The following is a 21,854-nucleotide window of genomic DNA, read 5'->3' on the forward strand; positions in this document are numbered from 1 at the left end:
AAATATATTGTCTCATATAAATTATATGTGAGAGTCTGACGCTGTCAACTGTCCGTAAGTGCTTTTCTGGTTGTTCACATGGTCATGCCATTCCACGAATGGGTATTGTGGTGCATTGTAGTATAAAATTTTGCACAAGTGAATCACAGTTAGTTATAAAACTTAATGTGGATTGTATTTGCCAAGTTTAGGGCGTCTTCTAATGAATGGTTGATCAATAAATTACTTTGTTTGGCAGTTCTTTTGTTTTTTCTATTTTACGTTAATACTGCAAATGTTTTTTCTCTTTTACGTTCATACTGCAATAGCACCTAAATGCAGGTCCCCAGAGCTTGCTCATGAATACCTCTCATGAAGTAGGGTCTGCAACAAAAAGAAGAAATGGGAAGCTCTCCTTTTTAATTAGGGAAAAAAAGTTTATATAAGGTTGCAACCTTAAAATGTGCATGTGCACATCAAAAATCTTTTGGAAATATTGTTTTAATATTGAAAAACCCTCTAATCGATCATCTCGACGTCGAGATATATGAACATGAAAAAAAGCAGACTTTTTGAATCTCAAAAATAGTGTATCTCGCAACACATTTTTTAGACCGTCCACTTTCAATATTTTCGTATGTTTATTTATAGATCCAATTGATTTTAACTATTTTTGGAATTTAAAATTTTAATTAGTTATGAAAATAGATTTTAAGATAGTTCTAAGAATTTTTTACAACAAAATTACATGTTATGATAAAATTTGAAGGTGCGCCTTAATTGAATTGTTTAAGGTTGCAGCCTTATAGAAACCGCACCCTTTTAATTATGGGCTTCGTATTTATGAGTTAGGACTTTGTTGTGTGGACATTGATATCTACACCATTCAAGTTGTGTTGGACATTGTCTTGATCTTTGAGATAGGTGGAGTGGGAAGTTGTGTTGGACATTGTCTTGATTTTTGAGATGGGTAGACTGGGGGGTGGTGGGTTTTGGGGTCGGGGGTCAAATACAATTAGGGTTGGCGTCATGTCGGGCCAGGCTGGACCTAGCCCGGCCTTGGTCCCCATAAGGCAAGCCATGCCCGGCCTACCCTTGATCGGGCCAAAGAGGCCATGACCTAGTACTAGCCCTAAGCTTATCAAGACCAGGCCAGGCCATATAAAATAAAACAAAAATTAAATGCAAAAATATAGAAAAAAACCGGCCTGGCTGACTTAGGCCACATTTTGAGGCATAGGCCTATTTTTTTAAGGCTAAGCCACCTAGCCACCCCTAAATACGTTTAGATGTTGCAAGTGGTAGGCCACAACAAGTGCGTACCTTGATTCGAGATTGTTTATAAAGATGTCATTTAGCTTTTAAACATCGAGGTCACGACCATTCCATGTCAAATTAAATGATTTGGGATGAGTCACGAAATCTGAAGGGCTTTTTTGTGAAACTTTGTATCTATTCAATGACACTCTTACAATCACATATTTTGAAATTTAAAAGACAATAATGATTGTGATTTCTATGTACAAAAAATAAATAATCTTTTTGTTGACAATCCCTCTTGATTTGCATTGTTGTTTTTTTATAATAATTGTTTACCCATAACGTAAGCTGTAGAGTGCAGCGCTAGTCGCAATTCCAGTGTTTGAAAAGTAAAAATAATTGGCTAAATAACTCTGGCTCGGGCCCTTTGCCTAGCTCGCGAGGATTTTAAAATATCTTTAAAAAATTCTCAAAAAGTAAGAAATATATTTGTAGCATATTTATTTATTTTCTATCATTTTGACGAAAATTGGAAAAGTATTATGACCGTCAATATTTATTTTTATATTTTCCCATTTTTTGAAAACTTTCAAAAATACCCCCTATTATAAAGTCATTTTTTAAAATCTATTCTTACGCCAATTTTTTAACCACAATTAATTGTGTTTTGTTTAATTTTACTTTGAATATAATTTTCCGATTCTTTGGGATTTCTTTATATTTTTTTTAACGGTTGTCAGTTGCTATAGTACTGGATTCAGGAGGTGTATTCCGCTAGGGCAGGGGTCGAGTAGTCGGCCCAAGCCGACTTTTCGAATAGCTGAGCATTACCAAATCCTATAGTACGTGCATTGCAATTATGCTGATTACATTGGGGGGAATATGTGAGATTAATCGTTTGCTCGAAACACAATCCAATTTCAACGGGTAATTTTATCACACAAGATTTACTTCGTTTAGCTTAATTTACTTGATTTTGTTTAGATAAAATTTTCAAAACATCCAAAAAAAAATTGTGGAAGATCCCCATTTAGTGAAGCCAAAACTAAGTATTATAGACCATTCACCTTCACCCAAACCCAAACCAAATACTCAAAAGATCGCCTTACCCATGAAGAAAGTGATACCCTAAATAAGCAGATGTTGAAGGATATGGGTGGAGCGAGCATTTACATTTGGAAAAAGGTTTTTTTGTAAGGTTGTAACCTTAAAATGCAGTATTAAAGTGTACCTAAAAAATTCATTGGAAAATGCCATTTTAACATTGAGAAGCCCTCTAATTGATCATCTGGACATCGAGATGTATGAACATCAAAAAAAAAAAAAAAAATTCGAATCCCTAAAATAATGCATCTTGCAACACATTATCTGGACCATCCATTTTCAAGATTTTCATATGTTTATAAATCTACTTTATTTGAACAATTTTTGAAGTTTAAAATTTTACAAGTAGAGATGAAAATAGATTTTTGAGCCAATTTTTTACACCACAATTACTTGTTATAATAAAATTTAGAGGTGCGCCTGAATTTGATGGTTTAAGGTTGCAACCTCATGCAAACCACGCCCTTTACTTGTCTCACAATAGCTTGTATAAGAATTTGCATATAACATTCTACCTAAAAAATGGGGCAACTACAATGCCCAACTTCTACACTTTCTGCAAGTGAGGGTGACCTTAGTCAAATATTTAGAAACTACGGTAGGCATCAAGAAAGGGCCGGATCGGCAAATCCAACCACACTGGTGCCTTAAACAATTTGTTCCAAATAAAAAACTAAGTTCGGTAAAATATAAGTTAAAACCAATGTTAAACCAGTTTTGACCACTCGGACTAACCGGTTCTGATCAGTTCAACCACTCAATAAAGTTGGACAATTTGTTTTACATATATAATTTTAAGTTATTATTTCTATTTTTCTCGTATTTTTTTTCTAAAAATATTTGTTCGACCAATGATCAGACAAGTTTTGATTAGACCAAACCTCTCACAGGTTCAGTAACCGGTCCAATCCAAATAACACTTGAAATGATAAAGATAAATTGACTAAATCACTACATTTCTACCATTACATGAGCTAACACTAAGTCTTGCTAAAATGTCATAAAGCCATAAGTTACAATAGAACAATTGGAAATGAATTAAATAGAACAATAGATTTAATTTTACATTCCCAACACATTTACAGTCATCTCGTTTACCAAACCTGATAGTCCAAAACCGCTCTCTATGTGGAGTGGGTTAAAATGGCCTCCACTCTATCTAGGGATGCATGCAAGCGTCCATAGTTCATGTTTATCACAGATTCTCCTGTTCCTACAGAGCTGCACAAGCTTTTTCACCATAAATATTCAACTTAAGAAGATAAATAAGGGGCTGGCTTACTTCCTCATTAAAAAAAAAGTTTCTAACCAGTTTCAAAAAGCACTAGGTGGCACCTAGGCGGTCCTGGACCCCTAGAACTTTAACGACCCAATAGAATTTTTTTTTTTTTTTTGGGTTTTCTCTCTTTAAGTCTAATGGATTTTAGGTTTTAAATGAACCTAAAACCCACAATTTTGTTCTTTTATTATTAAAAAAATGACCCAAAAAACCCTTGCATTTCTGCCTCTGGGTGGAGCACAAGCCCTGGGTAGCCGCCTAGACGGGTTCAAGCCGACGCCTAGGGATATCCGCCTAGGCATTGGGCAGTCCGCTTTTGAAACAGTGGTAACCATAGACAATAATAATAATAATAATATATAGGATTGTATGGTGTAAGGCCATCTACCTTTGTCACAAGGCGCTCACAATCATCCTTAGCCATCATATGTTATACGATAATTTCACAAAGTTCGAAAATCTATTTTTGAAATTTGAGCAAGGTCAATTGCACACTTCCAATCTCTTGATTTCATACTAATGTCCAAATGTAACTGTGGCATCTTTGTGGCAAAGGTAAATGGTCTTATTGCATACTTTTTTTGTAATAATATTATTATGGGATTGTATACTATGAGACCATTTATTTTTGGCACGAGATCGTCACAATTTTCTAGCTACCGGATGTGAAATCTAATAGATTGAAGTGTATCACAATATTCAAGAAATTTTATTTTAAACTTTGTGCCCAGTCAATAACACATTCCCAACCATATGATTTCAATAACACATTCCCAACCATATGATTTCATATCCAATGATTTTTATGACCTTATATTAAAGGTAAATGGTCTCGTTGTATACATTTCTTATTATTACTGCTAGAACGAGTGAAACTAAAGAAAATTTAAGACAAGGAAGCTGGGGTAACTCTACCTTAATCACAACACTCCAACATCCATCATTCATTCCTTATGATGGATGGTGGAGATTGATTCTACCTAAATGCATGTTCCAGTACAGTTCTAGTAGGACCCACCACAATTAATCTCCACTGTACATTCTTAGGAAGGGATGGTAGGTTCCACAATGAAGCACTATATAATGTATACTATACTCCATCGCATTATGGTATCCACTGACTTTGAGATACAATACCAGACTTTGTTAGATTATTGTTTGCATGCACTTTGAAAAACTCACCCATGAATCTCAGGAAGAATGTATTCTGCCTTCCAACCAATCCGAACATCAAATCCAGGGAAGATGCTAACTGAACTCTTGTTCCTAATCTGAGAAATACCATCTCCACCCAAGCATGTAGAGAGCTTCCATTTCCAACCAGTGGTATGGAAGTGAAAACTGTGGCCTATACCAACCTGGAATATCACATTCAATAACTAACTCGCATCAATAAAAAGTTTAAAAACAACAAAAGCAAGAAGATTTAATAATCAATCTCAAGTAAAAACAAATGCTTTACATGGTTCCTTCCTCACCTTCAAGAAAGGTGATTTTCTAAGATTGAGGTGAGAATAACTAGTCTAGGAGGATTGACATGTGCAAGGCTAACTGTCCCTACACTTTCAGTATCTGAGCTAAGTTTGTTAACTTAAAGCCCCATGTGCGATTCTTAGCCTGTTTCCACCTCCCACCCAAGTTCCACAGCCTTCTTGCCCACATGTACCATTTCAGTGAAAGACAGGCCTCAGTCAATTTCTTTTACCTCCTAACAGACAGGTGGAAGGCCAATGCCACAGTTGACACACTCGTTAAGGATAGCACTGCATCATGGGGAGAGACACTGGGACGTTTTTGGCAACTTCTCAAGCAAGGTTCCCATTCATTGACTTTTGGTGTAATAATTTTTCTTTATTTTATTTTATTTTTTGATATGTTAATGGTGGAAATGGAGCGTGAGATTTTATGTTAAGGCATTAGCCCACCTATTTTATTTTATTTCACGTGAGAAGTCTCACCCCATTTTTGGATGTATAGAATGCTGATAAAAGCACCCATTTTTATGATGTATAGAGTGCCCAACATGTGGAACGCCATTCTTGACTTTATGTTTACGGCTCCTTACATGTAAATAAAAGGCAACCTTTATTTCAACGAAATGTATACAATAAGACCATTTATCTTTTGTACAAGGTCACAATCATTTCTGTTTCTTAGATTTGAAACCACAAGGCTAAGAATGTTTCATTTATCAAGCTCTAAGTCCAAAAAAAAGTTCTTGAACTTTGTAATGTACTACTAGCTATCTGATTTGACATTTGATGGCTAGGATCAATTGTGACATTCTTGTTCCAAAGTTATAGGGTCTTATAGTATACAATCCCTTATTTCAACAGGAAAGGGAAAAAAAACACATGCAACAGTTTGCATATTGATAATGTTATCAACTTTCCATTGACTGAAGTCTCATCAACTTTCCATTGACTAAAGTCTCAAAGGCTGTGAACCAGTCGTTACCGGAAAATATGGCCAAAATTCTTAAGATGCACAAAAACAATATTACAGACCTAAACATCAAGAAAGAAAATAGACCATAACATGTCCATCTTATCCCAAATTTTCAGAATCTAAACTAAGAATCCCAACAAGAGAACCAAATCCCTTCCTGCTGCTGTCAGCAAAAAATAGGAAAAGTAAAATTCTTCAACTAGCTCAAACACTTGCTATTTCTCTTTTTTCATAGTAATTTGTTAGTACTCCTTTTTTCATTGAAATTCTCCTAACATTTCACAAGAAAGACAAATTATTTGGCGATCAACAAATTACCTCATTGAAATATTCCGAAGAAACTAAATAACCCCTTGGTTATATTCTAGTTGGATAATTACGATGAGGAGTTGCTTTTGGAGTGGGGCAAGCAAACAAATTGGTAAATTCTCATACATGACCGAACCAATATACATTGTGAGAAGAGCAAGAGCAATCACACGCCTACCAACATGGATTATGACAAAAATAAAAATAAAGCTAAAATCTAAATGAATGAACCATGAAGATTCAGCAGCTTTGGATAGTAGCAGAATGAGAGATTGATGCCTGACAAGAGTCTCTTGAATAGTATTTCCAACAAATGAAGTAGGTTTGCTCCAAAGCTACATGATGCAGAAGTTCAATGCTAGATATTCCAGTGAAGTGATTTTGTTGTACATTATGCCTCCCATAATTGTGAATGTATGAGTTCTCCTTGGTAAAGGAGGGACTGCAAAACTCTAGTGATTGATTTCAATGCATTTGTTGATGATTATAGAAATAGAAATACAAAATTTTTGTCATTACATGCTTTGTAAGCATATAGATAACATGCTAAACTGGTCAATCAATATGAATGTAATAAGAAGGACAAGAGTCCAAAAGTTGGAATATTGCAAGATACAAGAGGCATACAAATATCTAATCAGAAAAACAAAAGAAAAAGAAAAGGAAGCACTCAAACCTGAAGATTAAGATATCGAGTAACTGGAATCTTCTTTGTAAGCAATCTTACATCACCATGCTCGGGTTCATATATAAATTTCCACCTTCTTTCAGGCATTAAAGGCTTCAAAACTAGTTTTGTATGGTACTCGCCGAACTGGAAATTATAGAACTGATAGAGAAAGAATGAGTTCAATGAACAAACGACGTAAAGGGACCATGTCAAAAAATTACCTCAAAATTGAAACCAACACGATAACCTCCAATTAATTTCCTGAACTTCAATAAGAGGTCTGAGGGGACGTAGTTTATGTTGTAAAGATCTTCCCAAGATGCAACTTCTTCATCATAGGAATCTGAAGCCATTGATTCTGGAAGTCTAGAAACTAAAACTCTATCCTGAAAATAGGCTTCGATAAACCCTGCATCTAATAAATCCCCAATAAAAATCCGCAGTCACTCTGTTTTGCCATTAATCTCCATGAGAAAATTAAATGCAGAAATAAGAACATAGTCTCAGAAATAGTCCTTGATTTTCATTATAGAAGTGAAAGCATGAGGTGATGTGCCACTGCTGCATGAAGTAAACACTCGATTACAATAAATAAGAGAGATGAAAATTTTCCTCTAGTTTCACTTATACGATAGTAGTACCAACAAAGCCTAGCCAAAGCAAAAAGCGAGCACCAATAGAGAAGCTGATAGAATGATCCACAGAGCACTTCATAATAATACAGAAACCAATATGAATCACCAATCATGAAATTGGAATTCCCTATCCATTGGTCGATCTAAAAAAGGAAATTTCATGGAATTGGACTTACATCGCCAGAAGAAATAAAAGATATCCGATTCTATAAAATTGGCCAAGAAAGGAATGGCCAAACTAGTTTTGCAAGGGCACAACAAAACCAAATAAAATAAAACCTGAAAACATGCTTGCTCACAACTAGAAAACATGCAGGCTTACAAGCTAGCAAACCACAAAGATTTTATAACAAGGTCACAAATGGAGCATCCATTATCCTTGGCTGCATACAACCTGTTCTGATTTGAGAGGATAAACTGTATGGTTTCATATTTAATGATGAATATGCTGTAGCAACAAGATATGTGATATTAGACAAGTAATTTTTTCAATAAATCATTTGGAAGTCTAAAACAGAAGAAAAGCAGCTAGTCTAGCCATTAAATAACTGCCTCAAGATGCACAATTGATATTTCAGTGTCAGTAGATTGGATGCATTACTTGATATTAACATCAGAAATCACCATTGTCAAACTCTACCATGTGTTATGTCTTTCTATTTAGATGTCTATGCAGCAAGTTAAATTAATTTGTGTTGATTGGCTATCATATACTAATTTATATGATTCTGTAAGCTTCAAAATTCAAATAGGTTGAAAACCAATGCACTAGATGAGTTTATTAAATCTAAAAATCTTAGAATTGTAAACACTTAATATAATTTCAATTTTCCAGACAACCAAATATTTGAACTAAATATTATGTGAATTCAATGCTTGAAGTTTTTTATGAATTTCGAAGTTTTACTTAATACATGCATATCAAAGTAGGCACGTACATATATACATACATACATATACACACATATACTCACATACATGCATGCATACATACATACATACACGCATGCATACGCACATACATACGCCCACACATATACATACGTACATAGCATATAAACATTCATATACTTAATGCGTGCATACCTACCTGCATATCATATCAGGCACGCACATACATACATATGAGCGTGCACGCGTGAAGCTACATACATACATATGCACGCGCACCAACATACATAATACATACACCAACACATACATGAACAGAATTTAAAGATGCATACATGGTAGAAACACACCTTCTGGACAAAGTATACAAAAATTAACCAGAATTAATATCAGATGGACATCATCCATGGCATGGTTCAAACTAGCCCTAGGGTTTTGACCAAAAATTGCATTTGCATAAATATCGACAAGAAACAGCTCAAAGTCCATTGAAACAGTTGAAGAAGAGAATTTCGGATGAGTTTAGGTATACATGGATCAAATTCCAATGAATATCACGCATCGCAAAAGAATAAAATAACACTAAATAAACCTCCACAGTCTCATCAAACACAAAATTGAAAGAATAAAAGATGGAAATTTGAGCTTTTCTAGGGCTGGAATCGTGCATTTGAAATGAAAAGAATGGCGAATACGCACCATTAAATGATAGATTCTGAATCTTTCAGAGTAGTGGCAATGGCGGGCTAGGGCATCACTCGCTTAAAAACGGTGTCATTTTCGCAGGCAAAAGTAGGTGGACCATATACAATGTTCCCCCGTATAAAATGTTCGAGCGTGATCATTCTGTGTAGTTAAAAACTAGGGAAATTTATTTTAATATTTTAAAATAGTGTTGTATATTTGATATTTTACCCTCAAGTCTCATTTTTTAGAACATAAAGTGTATTTTAATTATTTTTTTTATACATTATGTTTAACTCAAGTTTAATAGGTCTATACTTTTTATCATTATAAACTTTTTTTTTAAAAAAATAATATAAAATAGATAGATTTACTAAAACATCTCATATTATTATGGGTAGTTTTGGTAATTTTATTTATTTAATTTTTTCATACTTTTATAATTATATGATAGTGAGAAGTATTCAAATTGTTACAAATGAGACAAATTTGTAAACACTTAATAATAAACCGTCTTGATAATATGAACCAAGATGTGCGATTTTTAGATGTAAATCCATTTTTACTTGTCTCGATATTATGAACCAAGATGGGCGATTTTTAGAGTGTAAATCCATTTTTACTTAAAATCCATGTGTTGAGATCAATATGATCAGTTTGAGAGTTTATCTATTCGACCTTTACTAACCTTTCTTACAAGTTGTTGAAGTGCGGCTCTATTTTTCCTTAAAGCATAGACCTTATATAAACTCTCTTCATGGTTAAATGCAATATGATTTAGTACCCTCTTGTACACACCTATCTCTTTGTAAAAGGGGATTGTGTATGAGACGATTTACTTTTCATAAGTCTGATTCTAAGGCGGACATGTTAGTCCAAGTCTATATGTCTTTCTTCTCTATGAGCAAACTGGTAGAGGAGGTCATAATTATTTATAACTATTGGATGTGAAATCTAATGATTGAAGTGTGTCATAATTAGTGTTTATAAAACCGGGCGATCTAACCGCCCAGTTGGATGGTTTTGATGATCAATCGGTATTTAAAAAAATTCAAAAATAAAAAATATAAATTCTTAAAAATAAAAAATTTAATTTATAATACAATTTTTTAAATATTTTTTATATTATGATAAAGATTAAAAATTGTTTTGGTCATTAATACTCACTTTTATATTTTCTCATTTTTTTTCAAAAAATTTTAAAAATACTCCTAGGCACAAATAGATTCTTTAAAATCCATTTTTTTCATTAATTTTCAACTTCATTTAAACATGTTTTGTTAAAAAAAAATTGTAATTTTTTTTTTATTTTTTTCAATACTTTTTTGACCACCCGGGACTTGCCCGATTAGAGCGGTTGAATCAGTTGATTTACCGATTAGGTCGTGTCTGGTTAACCGTTCCGGTTTGATTTTGCAAACATTGGTCACAACATTTAGAAAATTTTATTTTGGACATTGTACCAATCAATGACATATCCTCAACGGCCCAATCTCACAAACAGTCAATAATGATTATTTCCTCCTTGATAAAAAAATGAATAGTCTCATTGTATACATTTCCTTGGGAAAATAAAAAATCACATAAATAATAGTTGCAATGCGCCTACCTTTTATTTTTTATATTTGGGATGGTGTCTCAAGGCTGGATGAACCACTTGTCTTGGAAAAGTTCATACAAGGTGTCTACATAAGGTATCTATTAATATAAAGTATCTACCTTATAACATTCAAATAAGGTGCACCTCATAAACCCATAAGAAGTTTGTTCTCATGCTAGAAGGGTTGGGAATACAATCCCATGAGGAAAGGATACCAATGAAATTGTATTAAATGGGCAGTTTGAGAAAGTAGAAGAGGGTGACTTGTTGATCAAGTCATCATCTTACACAAATAGGATCTCACGTATGGTTTTGATATAAAAAGATATTCCTCTTATCTCTTTCTTAAAATGGAGATATTGATGGACCTCTTTTTTCGGAGGTTATGGATACACTTCTAAACGTTGTAGTTATCCCTTAGCCCATATATAAAAAGGAATATGAGAGAGGCTAATATTGGTCTTGGTTGTTTTGACCAAAGCTATCTTTCTTAGGCTATTTTGGGCTTGCATCTATCTTTCTTGGGCTATTTTGGGCTTGCATCTCTCTTGGTCATATTTTGAGCGGATTTTTATAGTGGGTCATTCTTTGAGCAGACTCTTTTTGGGGTATCAAAGATATATAAAGCCTTCTTTTGTAGAAAAGAAGAAAGAAACAGATCATTTTTTGGGCAAACTCTTATTAGTGTATCAGAGATACATGAAGCCTTCTTTTGCATAAAAGAAGAAGGAAACAGTCCATTCTTTGGGCGGACTCTTCTTGCTGTATCAAAGATATAGGAGGCTTTTTTTTGCAAAAAAAAAAAAAAGAAGCCTTCTTTTGCATAAAAGAAGAAAAAGAAATAAAGTTATCGTTCTCTTACAGAAAAGAAGAAGACAAACTATTCTTGGTATATCAAAGATACATGAAGCCTTCTTTTGTAGAAAAGAAGAGAGAGATAAAATTATCGTTCACTTAAAGAGAAGAAGAGAGAGTCTTATCCTTCTACGAAGAGATAAGAACAAGAGAGAGTTATCTTTCTTCTTAGAGAGAAGAAGAGGATGAAAGAGAATCAGTGATCCTCTTGTTGAGTCTTTTTTTTTGTTGTGAAAGAAAAGAGAGAGAAGAGAACAAAAATGAGAGAAAGAAAGAACATTTTCTTTTAGAGAGAGAAAGCATCGGGAAAAGAAAAAAAAATCTCTATGATCAGATAAGGAAATCCTAGAAAGAAGTCTCTAGATGAATCGGCGATCCCAAGAAATGTTGTTTCTTGAAAGACTATTATAACTTGTAAGTTTAATAGTGGATTCATTTCTTTCTCCCGTGGACGTAGCCTAAAAAGATGGACGACGTAAATCCGTTGCCAATAAGATTTATTTGTTTATTTACTTTATTGTATGTTTCTCCACTCATAGATAAATACATGGGTTTTGGCATGTTTGTGCTTCTCATATTTCTTGGTTTCCGCTGCGCACATCGGCATTCATGCGAGATGACTCTGAGTGGGTAGCCCAAGAAGCGGTATCATAGTGTGTTTTCCCTCACTGCTTAGTCCTCCCTATCACCGTTTTACGGTATAACGAACCTAGTAGTCGTAGGACGAGTTAGTAAGAACACAAATCCCTCGGGCGGCAATAATGATCGAATGGCTCAACGATCGGACGAGAGTTCACGATCAGGAGGCAATTCATGATCGGGCAGGAGTTCACAATCGGGGGGGGGGGGGCAGTTCACGATCGGTGTGCAGTTGACGATCAGGCAGCAGTTCACGATCGGTGCGCAGTTCATGATTGGTGGGCAATTAACCGAAACGATCAGACGATTGCTAACCACAACGCACGGGGGATAAACAGTGTGTGTACATAGATGGATTTTAGTATCGCGAGCAGAATGACATCGCTCAATGGGAATAACTGGATCATCTGGAAGCTAAAAATAGAAGATCTACTATACTGTCGAGACTTATACACACCCGTTGAAGGGGTAGAATACAAACTCGAAAGTATGACAAACAATGAGTGGAAGAGATTGAATCGAAAGGCTCTCGAAACTATCTGACCATGGTTGGAAGAAAATGTGTTCCACCATATGTCGATGGAGACATCCTCGAAATCATTGTGGTTAAGCTACATGACTTGTACAAAAAGAAGACCGTCGGAAATAAGGTGTTCTTGATCTGAAAATTAGTGAACATAAAGTTCAGGGACGGGGAATCTGTTGCGAAGCACCTGAATGACGTGCAAAGTATTGTTAACCAGCTCGCAACGATGAAGTTGTTCTTGGAAGATAAGTTACATGCTCTATTTTTGCTCGGTTCACTGCTAGACAATTGGGAGACACTAGTAGTCTCTGTGAGTAACTCAACACTAGCTGGGATAGTGACCATGAATCAAGTCACTAGTAGCCTGCTGAATGAAGAGGTGAGAAGAAAAGCCTCCGACACATCGGAATCGCAAGCTCTTGTCACTAATCGAAGAAGGTCCAAAAATAGGGACCAAAACCGATCGAAGACAAAAAGAAAGATCAAATGTTTTCATTGTGGCAAGGAATGACACGTCAAGAAAGATTGCCATAAGCTCAAAAATGAGTGGTATGAGGACAGTGTCATGGGTGATGGCAGGCAAACCACTACAGTGACTATAGATATTGCTATGGTTGGAAACTGTAGTGAAGGGTGCATTAAAATTACACCATGCAACTCAGATTGAATTGTGGATATCGAAGCATCACAATCGTTTGGTGGCGCATCATACCTCGTCACCTTCATCGATGATGCTTCATGAATGGTATGGGTGAAACCAAAAGATCAGGTGTTTGAGAGCTTTCAAGATTTCCAAGCAAGGTGGAAAGGGAGACGCGAGCTGTTAAAGTGTCTCAGTGTTAGGAGCATGTTATCCACCACCAAGGTGTATTAAGGCGAAGCAGTCCTCATAGAATGCTACCTAAATCAATCTCAGTTGTTTTCTTTGGATGGTCAGATCCAATAAACAAGTTGGACGGGAAATGATATGTCTTATTCACACTTGATGGTGTTCGAGGCATTGGTGCACATGCCAAGGAACAAAGATCCCAGTTGAATGAGAAATGACTCCTATGCATCTTCTAAAAGTACTCAGATGAAAAGTTCAACTTAGGTTGTGGGATTCTGAGTATAGGAAGGTGAACAGGGGTATGGGTGGTCTTTCAAGAATACCTTACTATTAAAGATGTGAAGAATGCAGCATATCCATGGATCTTCAATGGTTCAGAACCAGTCATCGTTCTTCCACCATGATAAATGAAGACGGGGGAGATGTAAAACAAAAAGATGGATCCAAAGAGTTGATATGTTAGTTCAGGGTGATATGAAACAGGGGAAGCAGCTTGTTCAAAAAACTCCACCTACAGTTGAGCTAAGGAGGTCCTCTAGGGGACATAAACCCTCTACTAGTTACCTCGCAAGAGGTGGAAATCTACCAGAAAGTCAGGCCGACAAATACAAAGGGGTGTGGGTTAAAACTATGTAAGATGAGATATATCCTCACATAAGAATCACACATATGACCTCTTAAAGTTACTAAAAGCCAAGAAGGCACAAGTTAAGTGTCAGAAGAGCCCTTCAATCAAGAGGAAAAAGGAAGAAATACAGACAGTTCCCTATGGGTCAGCCGTAGGAAACACACGCAGCAGATGCGTGGTGAGCTCAGTATAGATTGTCAATGAGTGCTCATTGTGCAAAGAAAGTATTGATCGACATACCATTAGTCATTACTTAACCATCAATGAATTGCCACTTTGCAAATAAGGTATTGACTAATGGACCATTAATCATCACTTTGACCAACAATGAATCACCACTATGCAAAAAAAGTATTGATTAATGGATCGTTAGTCACCACTTTGACCAACAGTGAATCACTTTAACCATCCGTGACTCTATGGACTGACAGTAACACAGGGAGCAGATTCATTTATCATTAATCTTGGCAAGGAACACTAGATAACAGTCAATTTGATGTTCAAGTATCTTAGAGGATAATCCAAAATGTGTTTGTGCTTTGAGGGAGGAAACCTATATTACATGGGTACACAGATGAAGACATTGCTGGATGACTAAACTCCAGGAAGTTAATATCATGATACTCGATTACTTTTGTAGAAGGAATTGTTGTATGGCAGTTCAAGCTGCAGAAGACCTTGGCCGAAGATAAGCAAGAGTCCTAGAGAAGCATGGCTGGCACAAATGTCATTTGTAGACCTAATTGATTTGCAAAAAGAGACATCCCTCTTGGGATGTGAGGGGGGAGATTGTTGAGAATCTCATCCCATGAGGGAAGGACACAAATAGAATTGTCTTATTGTTAAAGGGGCAATTTGGGAAAGTGGAAGAGGGTGATAAATCTCTAGATGAAATCAATGATCCCAATAAAGATTGTTTCTTTGAAGACTATTGTAATGTGTAAGTTTAATAATGAATTGGTTTCTTTCTCCTGTACATGTAGCCTGAAAAGTGAACCACATAAATCCGGTATCCGTAAGATTTATTTCTTTGTTTTCCCTATTGCATGTTTTCTCACTCATACACACACATGCGCTTTGACATATTTGTGTTTATCATATTTCCTTATTCCGCAACACACATCCGCATTCATGCAAGAAAGCTCTAAATGGGTGAACCCAACAAGAAGACAGTCAAATTGATCGTCTCAACATCAAAATGTACATATATAAAAACATATAAATAAATAAAAATTTCAAGTCGCGTAAAAAGTGCTTATTATAACACATTAAGTAGGCTGTTAATTTTCAAAATTTCAAAGTGTTACAGATTTACTTGATCTGCAACATTTTTTATATTTAAAATTCATTATTAAGGCCTTTGTGCAATTGCAAAGCCTTCATCTCTCTACATATTTTTGAAGTGCATCTTCCTTATACAAACTTCACCATGGAGAACTAGGATGAAATAGTAAAAAAATCAGCCTCCTATGACATGCCTCAAATAAACTGGGGCAAAGAAACGTGCTTAATCACGAGTAAGGTAGAGGACGCCATTGTGCAAGAATAATGTTTTTTACTGGCAATTGGTGGTCCGCCAAAAATGCTTTTCAATCGTCATCGGTGGTCCGCCACCGGGCCTGAGAGACAGGTGCTGTGGCCATTGCGCTCTTGAGGCCAAGCTCAAGAAGGTCTACCACATCCGTATGAATGGATCAAGTGCGGACGCTTCCGGCAATTCATTTCGGATTGGCAAATCAAACTAACTTTCCGGTGTGAGAATTATTCTAAAAAAATTAAATAATAATTTTAATTTTGAAAACAGAAACTAAAAGAATAATAAAAAATAAAATGGGTCGGAACCGGAAGATTTAAGCAATTCAAATAAGCTCTTTGACAAAGATGGTAAGTTATCAGACCATTAGAATCCAACTGATTCCCTGTTCCCACTAGAAATAGCTCCCATACACACCGATTCCCAATGTTGAAACATTGTTCAAAAATACAAGCAAAATGGTTAAAACGACTGTTCCGACCAGAAATTTGGCCTGTACCCACTGATTCCCAATGCTGAAACACTGCTCAAAAATACAAGCAAAAGGGTTAAAACAATAGATTTGGAGATTTTCATATTGTATTGCAAATTACCAGGGGAACAAAGCATGACTTGCTAGGGCAGCACAAATGTTGAAAACCTTATATGCCAGTGTTTTAAAAATCATTGATCATGGATACAGACGGTGGGCGGGGATCTGCTTCTTTGGAACCCCATGTCATTTGATTTCATAACCGCAAATCACCTACATCTTTTATCATTTTTATTTGGAATTTCTTTGCCGTTTACGTTACAAAACAAGACAATTCAGACTAACCCCAACATATCCGGATCATATGTGGAAACAAGCTTGACCCATACATGTGTCGGTAAAAATCTTGGACTTTGACCCAACATGCCAAGTCAAAAGACCCGACCCAATATTTATATTTAAGATATGTGTATATATGCAACACTATTTATATAAATTTTTATATTTGCCTAGACCCATAACTGACTCGGCAAGTTGGGTCTAAACCCAATGACCCAAACCCAAGGTCCAAGATCAACCCAAACCAAACCCAGGTCCGGTCCAAGATAATTGTACCCAGACCCAACCCAACCCAACGGGTCCAATATTTAGGTCTAGATACAAACCCTTGTTGGGGAAACCCGTGGCCACCCCTAGTCAAAGAGGTCCAACAAGGGTCCTTTGGGCAGGGCACATATAACAAACATCCCCTTCAACGTTTCGAGCAGTGTTTTGAAACCCGAATTCGGTGGCCAGGTAGGTCATTGACAAGACGAATTTGGATCACCGATCTCATATCCAACCAATTTTCCTGTTTGTAAGTCCAAAAATTAATATTTATAATTTAAGAAATATATAATAAAAATTATAAAAAGGTGGGAACCAAGTGATTCAGTCTGACAGAATGACAACCAACAAACAATTAACCATATATTATTGATGTCAAGGGTTCAGGATTCACTAAAGGAATGTAGCAAACCAAATTGTCATCATTGTTTATTAACACCATGTTTTGAGTATGGATTAACTACTATCCTATCTCTGTTAGAACAACCAAAATTCCTCAATTTCTAGTAAACCTTGGAGTTTTATGGAATAAAACTGCATCTGAAAATATTATAGCTTCAAATCTACAATGAATTAATCAGTAAAAATTAACACCTCTATATATTCAAACATACGAATGAGACCTCTGACAATATAAATCTTTCAATTTATGCAGCTGAAAATATTATAGAAATAATCAGCAAAATTTAGGACCCCCAACACATTCAAACATATGACTCGAAATTTGGTTAAGGATAGATTCACAAGGTTAAGCGACGAGCAACTTCTAGAGTTTTGAGTTTGAATCCAGAAGCTCCTAATAGGTGTAAGATTCACAAAACAGCCGAAAAATTCCACCGCAAAAGGGTCAAGGCATAAAAATGGCAATGAACAGTTATCATTTAGTAAATTATATCAATGAATGGGTATTTTAGCCATTTATAGAATAGACATTATATGCTATAAGACCATTTACCTTTTTCTAGAAAAAGTTACAATCACCTCTAGCCGTCCGAAATAAAATTGGGCAGCTATGGGTGTGTCATTTTTCTGCACAATTTCACATCTGGAAGCTAGGGCTGATGATAACCTTCTTGTTCCAAAGGTCGATGGTCGTATTATTATTCTTGGGTGTGAAAGCAAGAGAGAGAGAGAGAGAGAGAGAGAGAGAGAGAGAGAGAGAGGGAAATATCCTGCTTTGTGAAGTATAAATTACTCAACTGGGCATGGATGTGAGGTTAGTGTTGTGCCTTTAAAACGTACATCTTCTGTGCAGAAGAGAATAAAATGAAGAAAGCAGGTCTCATCAACCCAACCTTGCCAAGAAAAAAATCAAGAACTTGATAGAGAAATGATAATTTACAACCATTCTATGCACAAAGAACAGTTACCACAATGAACAACAAAAGAGCCAACCCGAAACAGATCCCAGCAATGGCTGCAAATGCCTGAGAGAGAGTGGGAGAGAAATAGAGAGAGAACAGACAGGTCAAAGATGATAAAAGAGTTATAGGTAAGTGGATCAGAACCCCTTTTTTGATCAGGTAACCAAAAATTAAACAAAGTGACAGTTTGAAGCAATGGAGTAAAATCAGAGTAAAATACCTTTCCCCTTGAGGAGAACCTGAATTTCTTAGTGAACCATGACAAACCTCTATCTACAAAAGGTGCAAGAACCAATGCCCTGCACAAGAACAATAAAAGTGTCAAAAGAGTGACCAGTTCCTTGGGCAGTTCCAGAAATGAAATAGTCTGCTTCATGTTTCTTTTTTAAATTGAATATTTTCCCCTTCTTGAAATAGAGCATTGAGTACACAAAAAAAAACATATTCTTTATCTCACACACAAACACAAAAAGAAAAGGCAGAAAAAAATGACATATGCTTTCAAAATAACATATGCTTCTCTTCAAAACATGGAACAACTTTCACTATCTGATATATCGTAATGCAATTACCCCTATATATCGTTTTTATTTCAAAGAAATAGCCAGGCTCAACCAAATTTTCATATCAGCATTTAGAAACCCACCCTCCAGCTCTAGCAATCTTTGTAACTTGGCTCCCTGCCCACACCATTGCCATTAGTTTCAGGAACCTGCAAAATTCAGGCTTCCCAAAATCACAGCAAACATAGCTATTTCCAATACTAAAAAGTAAATAAGAACTGAGAACCATGACCCATTTGATTTGTATAACAGATGTATAAATATCCCATTTTAAAAATCTTACCTTTCAACAGCAGCAGCATAACCCATTTTTCCAGGAGCCGGAGCAACATAGAACCTTAGAGGAAAATGAACATTTCTCAAAAGTATCCTTCAAATTAAATAGCATATATTTAAAATACAAATGCAATCATACAAGTACTCATTAAGCATTTATCATATATCTTAGTCACTGGCAATAATTTCATTCAAATTGGTAAAAATAGTCATGCTTGTAAGACTACACATAAACAAATTAACAAAGTCTTAAAAGAAGTATACAATTAACACAATATTATAAACATCACATGCCACAACAAACCCCGGAACTCAAACAGGGTTTTTGCACATGCTGAAAATCCTAACCTTGTTGTACACGATGGATAATGCTCTATGCATTTTATCTTATGGAATAGGACTAACCATTTCTTTCTGAAATATAACTTACAAGTTGAGGTCGTTCTAATCTGTTTCCGTTAATCTATTTACTCGGATCAGGCAGCCCAAAGATCAATATTATGACAATTTTGGGCTCACAAAAATTTCCACTCTTGCAAGTATGCACTCACCAAACCAATATAAACGTTGTGAGATAATATGCTGTATTCAGTAATCCATAGGAGAGCACCCCAGAAACTCCATAATTCTTAAGCCGCTCCATCAACCTGAGAAAACGTGCAGTTTTTTTTTAAAAATTGCCCTAAAAAAATTCAATAAAACAAAAATATGTTTAAGAATATAGAAATTTAGTTTGATATGTATTCACCCAAATGGTTGGGAAAAGACTCTGATGATGATGTATTCACCCAAATAATTGGGAAATCGCTCAAATGATTATGATAATGATAAGGATGATCTATTCACCACAACTCATTTTCATTGAAACAAAAAGCAAGAAAAAATACCATAACACCCAGTGAACAAATTTACAATCAGTGTTAGTTGGGTGTGATGGTGATATCCCTGCTCTGTTTGTTTAAATGAAAAACATAAACTAAACCAACAACTGGAATAATCAATATCATGGGTTTTGACCAAATGAATCAATGAAGACGATGATTACTCCTTCGACGAATTTGATTGTGTTGACCGTGTTTCATTAGCTTGTTTTGAATCTGAAGTGAATAAATATGCAAACATTAGCAAATAAAGCAGACCATGAACTTGTAATAAATGTGCTAGAAATTCATAACATTCATATAAAATTTAAGTCTGAACAAAGATGATCGAGCACTAAGACGAACTGAAGGAGAGTAGCTTTGTAAAATTCTAAACCATTTCAAGTTCATCTATTTTTAAGACTCACAATGTCGTACTTACCTTCACAGGCAACCGAAGGATCAAGAGAATTTGAGGTCTCAGTGGCCTAACCTTAACAAGAATGAACATAATTAATCAATTTACAGTTTGAGAATATTGCCCCTTAAAAAACAAATAAATTTAAGAAACAATATGTAAAACAGAATAAAAATTTAGGCCACTATCCTAAAAATAGCTCGAAGTTTAAGTAAATCAGCCATAATGAAACCAAGGCAAAGCTGAAATTCGGTACACAATAGCCAATAAACATCCAATTTGTTGAAGAAAAAACAAGGTTTTCTTTTCTCTGACGAAACAATCAAGGCCAGATGGCTGAGAGTCCACAAAAATTATGGACATCAAACTTAAACAAAAAACAAAATCAAATTCCTGAAAAATTATTAATAAAAATCAGGGATCATTTTTACTGCAAAATCAAATTCCACTTCTTGTTTTCCACTTGAAGCTTGCAATGTAGTCTAAAACTCAAAAATTTCGCCCCATAAAAAATGGTTTTGATCCTGATACGAACTCAATGTCGTCATTAATTGGGGTTGGCATACGAACTCAAAGTGACTAAAATTCTTTAAGAGCTTACCAGGTCATTTCCATTCACTGGCAAGTGGGAATGCACCCCGTTCTCTGAAGAAAATGCCCCCATAAAAGCGGGCTTGGAAGCCCTAGAACTGATGAAAAGAGCTGATTCACCATGCTAGAGAAAATAGTTAGGTTAGAAATGACAGATAAAATAAGACCTGGAATTCGTTTCAGTGGAAGAATGAAGTGAATCGAGGGTGAAAACTACAGAAAAGAAAAGCCCTTGAGTTCTAATCAGGAGAAAAATGAACTGAACTAAGAGAAAAAAATTGCTGAAATTTTATTTCTTTCACCTGTTTGAGCTTGATGGGACAAGGTAACAGGACTCTGCAATTTGAGAGCTGCAACGAGGGAATCATTTTCGCACTATTTTTAGACCACAAATGGCGCGTACGAAAATAAATTTATCAAAAGAATTCAAAACAAAACTCCGTAAGGACAATTGGCGCGTACGAAAATAAATTTATCAAAAGATTCAAAACCACACTCCGTAACGAAGTGTTGAATGCTTTAATTTTTGGGTTCTGTTTGTACGCAGTCTGGGCTCTAAACAATCGAATTAGAGCATACCTTGTCGAGGAATGTGGTTTTATACCGGAAAGGCATAGCGTTAAAAATAGATTTTCATCATTAAATATAAAATAAAAATTTGAAAATCTTGAAAATTTACAGTAAAAAAATGTTTTATAAAATATACGATTTTTAAAACTTTAAACCCATTTTTTTTCCACATTCATGCCTCTCCATGTTGAGACGATCAATTTGAAAATATTTGAACATCAAAATAACGTAAAATTTTTTAGGTAGGCTTTAATTTGATTGTTT

The 21,854-nt window shown here is 35.4% G+C and overlaps 2 protein-coding genes across 21 annotated transcripts; both read right to left on the reverse strand.

The window, feature by feature from the left end:
• Positions 1-3,269: 3,269 nt before the first annotated feature.
• ORG4 (OBP3-responsive protein 4 (ORG4)) lies at positions 3,270-9,425 on the reverse strand. Of its 11 annotated transcripts, none has more exons than XM_088864234.1 (6): positions 9,275-9,404; positions 7,566-7,610; positions 7,271-7,464; positions 7,056-7,208; positions 4,805-4,980; positions 3,270-3,573 (listed from the first exon to the last, which is right to left on the reverse strand). In XM_088864234.1, the coding sequence occupies exons 3-6, from the start codon at positions 7,400-7,402 to the stop codon at positions 3,468-3,470; spliced, it is 567 nt and encodes a 188-aa protein (XP_088720360.1). In that variant the 5' UTR covers positions 7,403-7,464; positions 7,566-7,610; positions 9,275-9,404; the 3' UTR covers positions 3,270-3,467. The 11 variants fall into 11 exon arrangements, with proteins under 11 accessions (XP_088720360.1, XP_088720361.1, XP_006849686.1 ...); XM_088864235.1 differs by having other exon boundaries at positions 7,566-7,607; positions 9,275-9,373; XM_006849623.3 differs by lacking the exon at positions 7,566-7,610 and having other exon boundaries at positions 3,270-3,564; positions 7,271-7,458; positions 9,275-9,425.
• Positions 9,426-16,174: 6,749 nt separating this feature from the next.
• On the reverse strand, positions 16,175-21,600 carry LOC18439458 (Gag-Pol polyprotein/retrotransposon). Of its 10 annotated transcripts, none has more exons than XM_088864239.1 (11): positions 21,323-21,600; positions 21,031-21,144; positions 20,454-20,499; positions 20,197-20,248; positions 19,703-19,798; positions 19,159-19,212; positions 18,959-19,024; positions 18,533-18,611; positions 18,319-18,375; positions 18,149-18,192; positions 16,175-16,393 (listed from the first exon to the last, which is right to left on the reverse strand). In XM_088864239.1, the coding sequence occupies exons 1-10, from the start codon at positions 21,386-21,388 to the stop codon at positions 18,166-18,168; spliced, it is 657 nt and encodes a 218-aa protein (XP_088720365.1). In that variant the 5' UTR covers positions 21,389-21,600; the 3' UTR covers positions 16,175-16,393; positions 18,149-18,165. The 10 variants fall into 10 exon arrangements, 9 of the variants coding, with proteins under 9 accessions (XP_088720365.1, XP_020525983.1, XP_006849685.2 ...); XM_020670324.2 differs by having other exon boundaries at positions 18,149-18,195; XM_006849622.4 differs by lacking the exon at positions 18,149-18,192.
• Positions 21,601-21,854: the final 254 nt, after the last annotated feature.

The sequence above is a fragment of the Amborella trichopoda genome, chromosome 4 (assembly GCF_054954075.1).
Source record: "Amborella trichopoda isolate Santa Cruz 75 chromosome 4, AtrichopodaSantaCruz75HAP2 v2.0, whole genome shotgun sequence".
In the NCBI taxonomy this organism is placed as follows: Eukaryota; Viridiplantae; Streptophyta; class Magnoliopsida; order Amborellales; family Amborellaceae; genus Amborella; species Amborella trichopoda.

Excerpts from the sequence above, each read along its gene's own strand:
- LOC18439458 (XM_006849622.4), bottom strand. The coding sequence starts at position 21,388 with ATGATTCCCTCGTTGCAGCTCTCAAATTGCAGAGTCCTGTTACCTTGT. Across the intron at positions 19,799-20,196 it reads CAATCAAATTCGTCGAAGGA|GTTGATGGAGCGGCTTAAGA; the intron begins GTAATCATCGTC and ends ACGTTTTCTCAG. Across the intron at positions 19,025-19,158 it reads TATGCTGCTGCTGTTGAAAG|GTTCCTGAAACTAATGGCAA; the intron begins GTAAGATTTTTA and ends TGAATTTTGCAG.
- ORG4 (XM_088864230.1), bottom strand. The coding sequence starts at position 9,064 with ATGGACTTTGAGCTGTTTCTTGTCGATATTTATGCAAATGCAATTTTT. Across the intron at positions 7,209-7,270 it reads GTGTTGGTTTCAATTTTGAG|TTCTATAATTTCCAGTTCGG; the intron begins GTAATTTTTTGA and ends TTTCTCTATCAG. Across the intron at positions 3,574-4,804 it reads ATTCTTCCTGAGATTCATGG|CTTGTGCAGCTCTGTAGGAA; the intron begins GTGAGTTTTTCA and ends ATGGTGAAAAAG.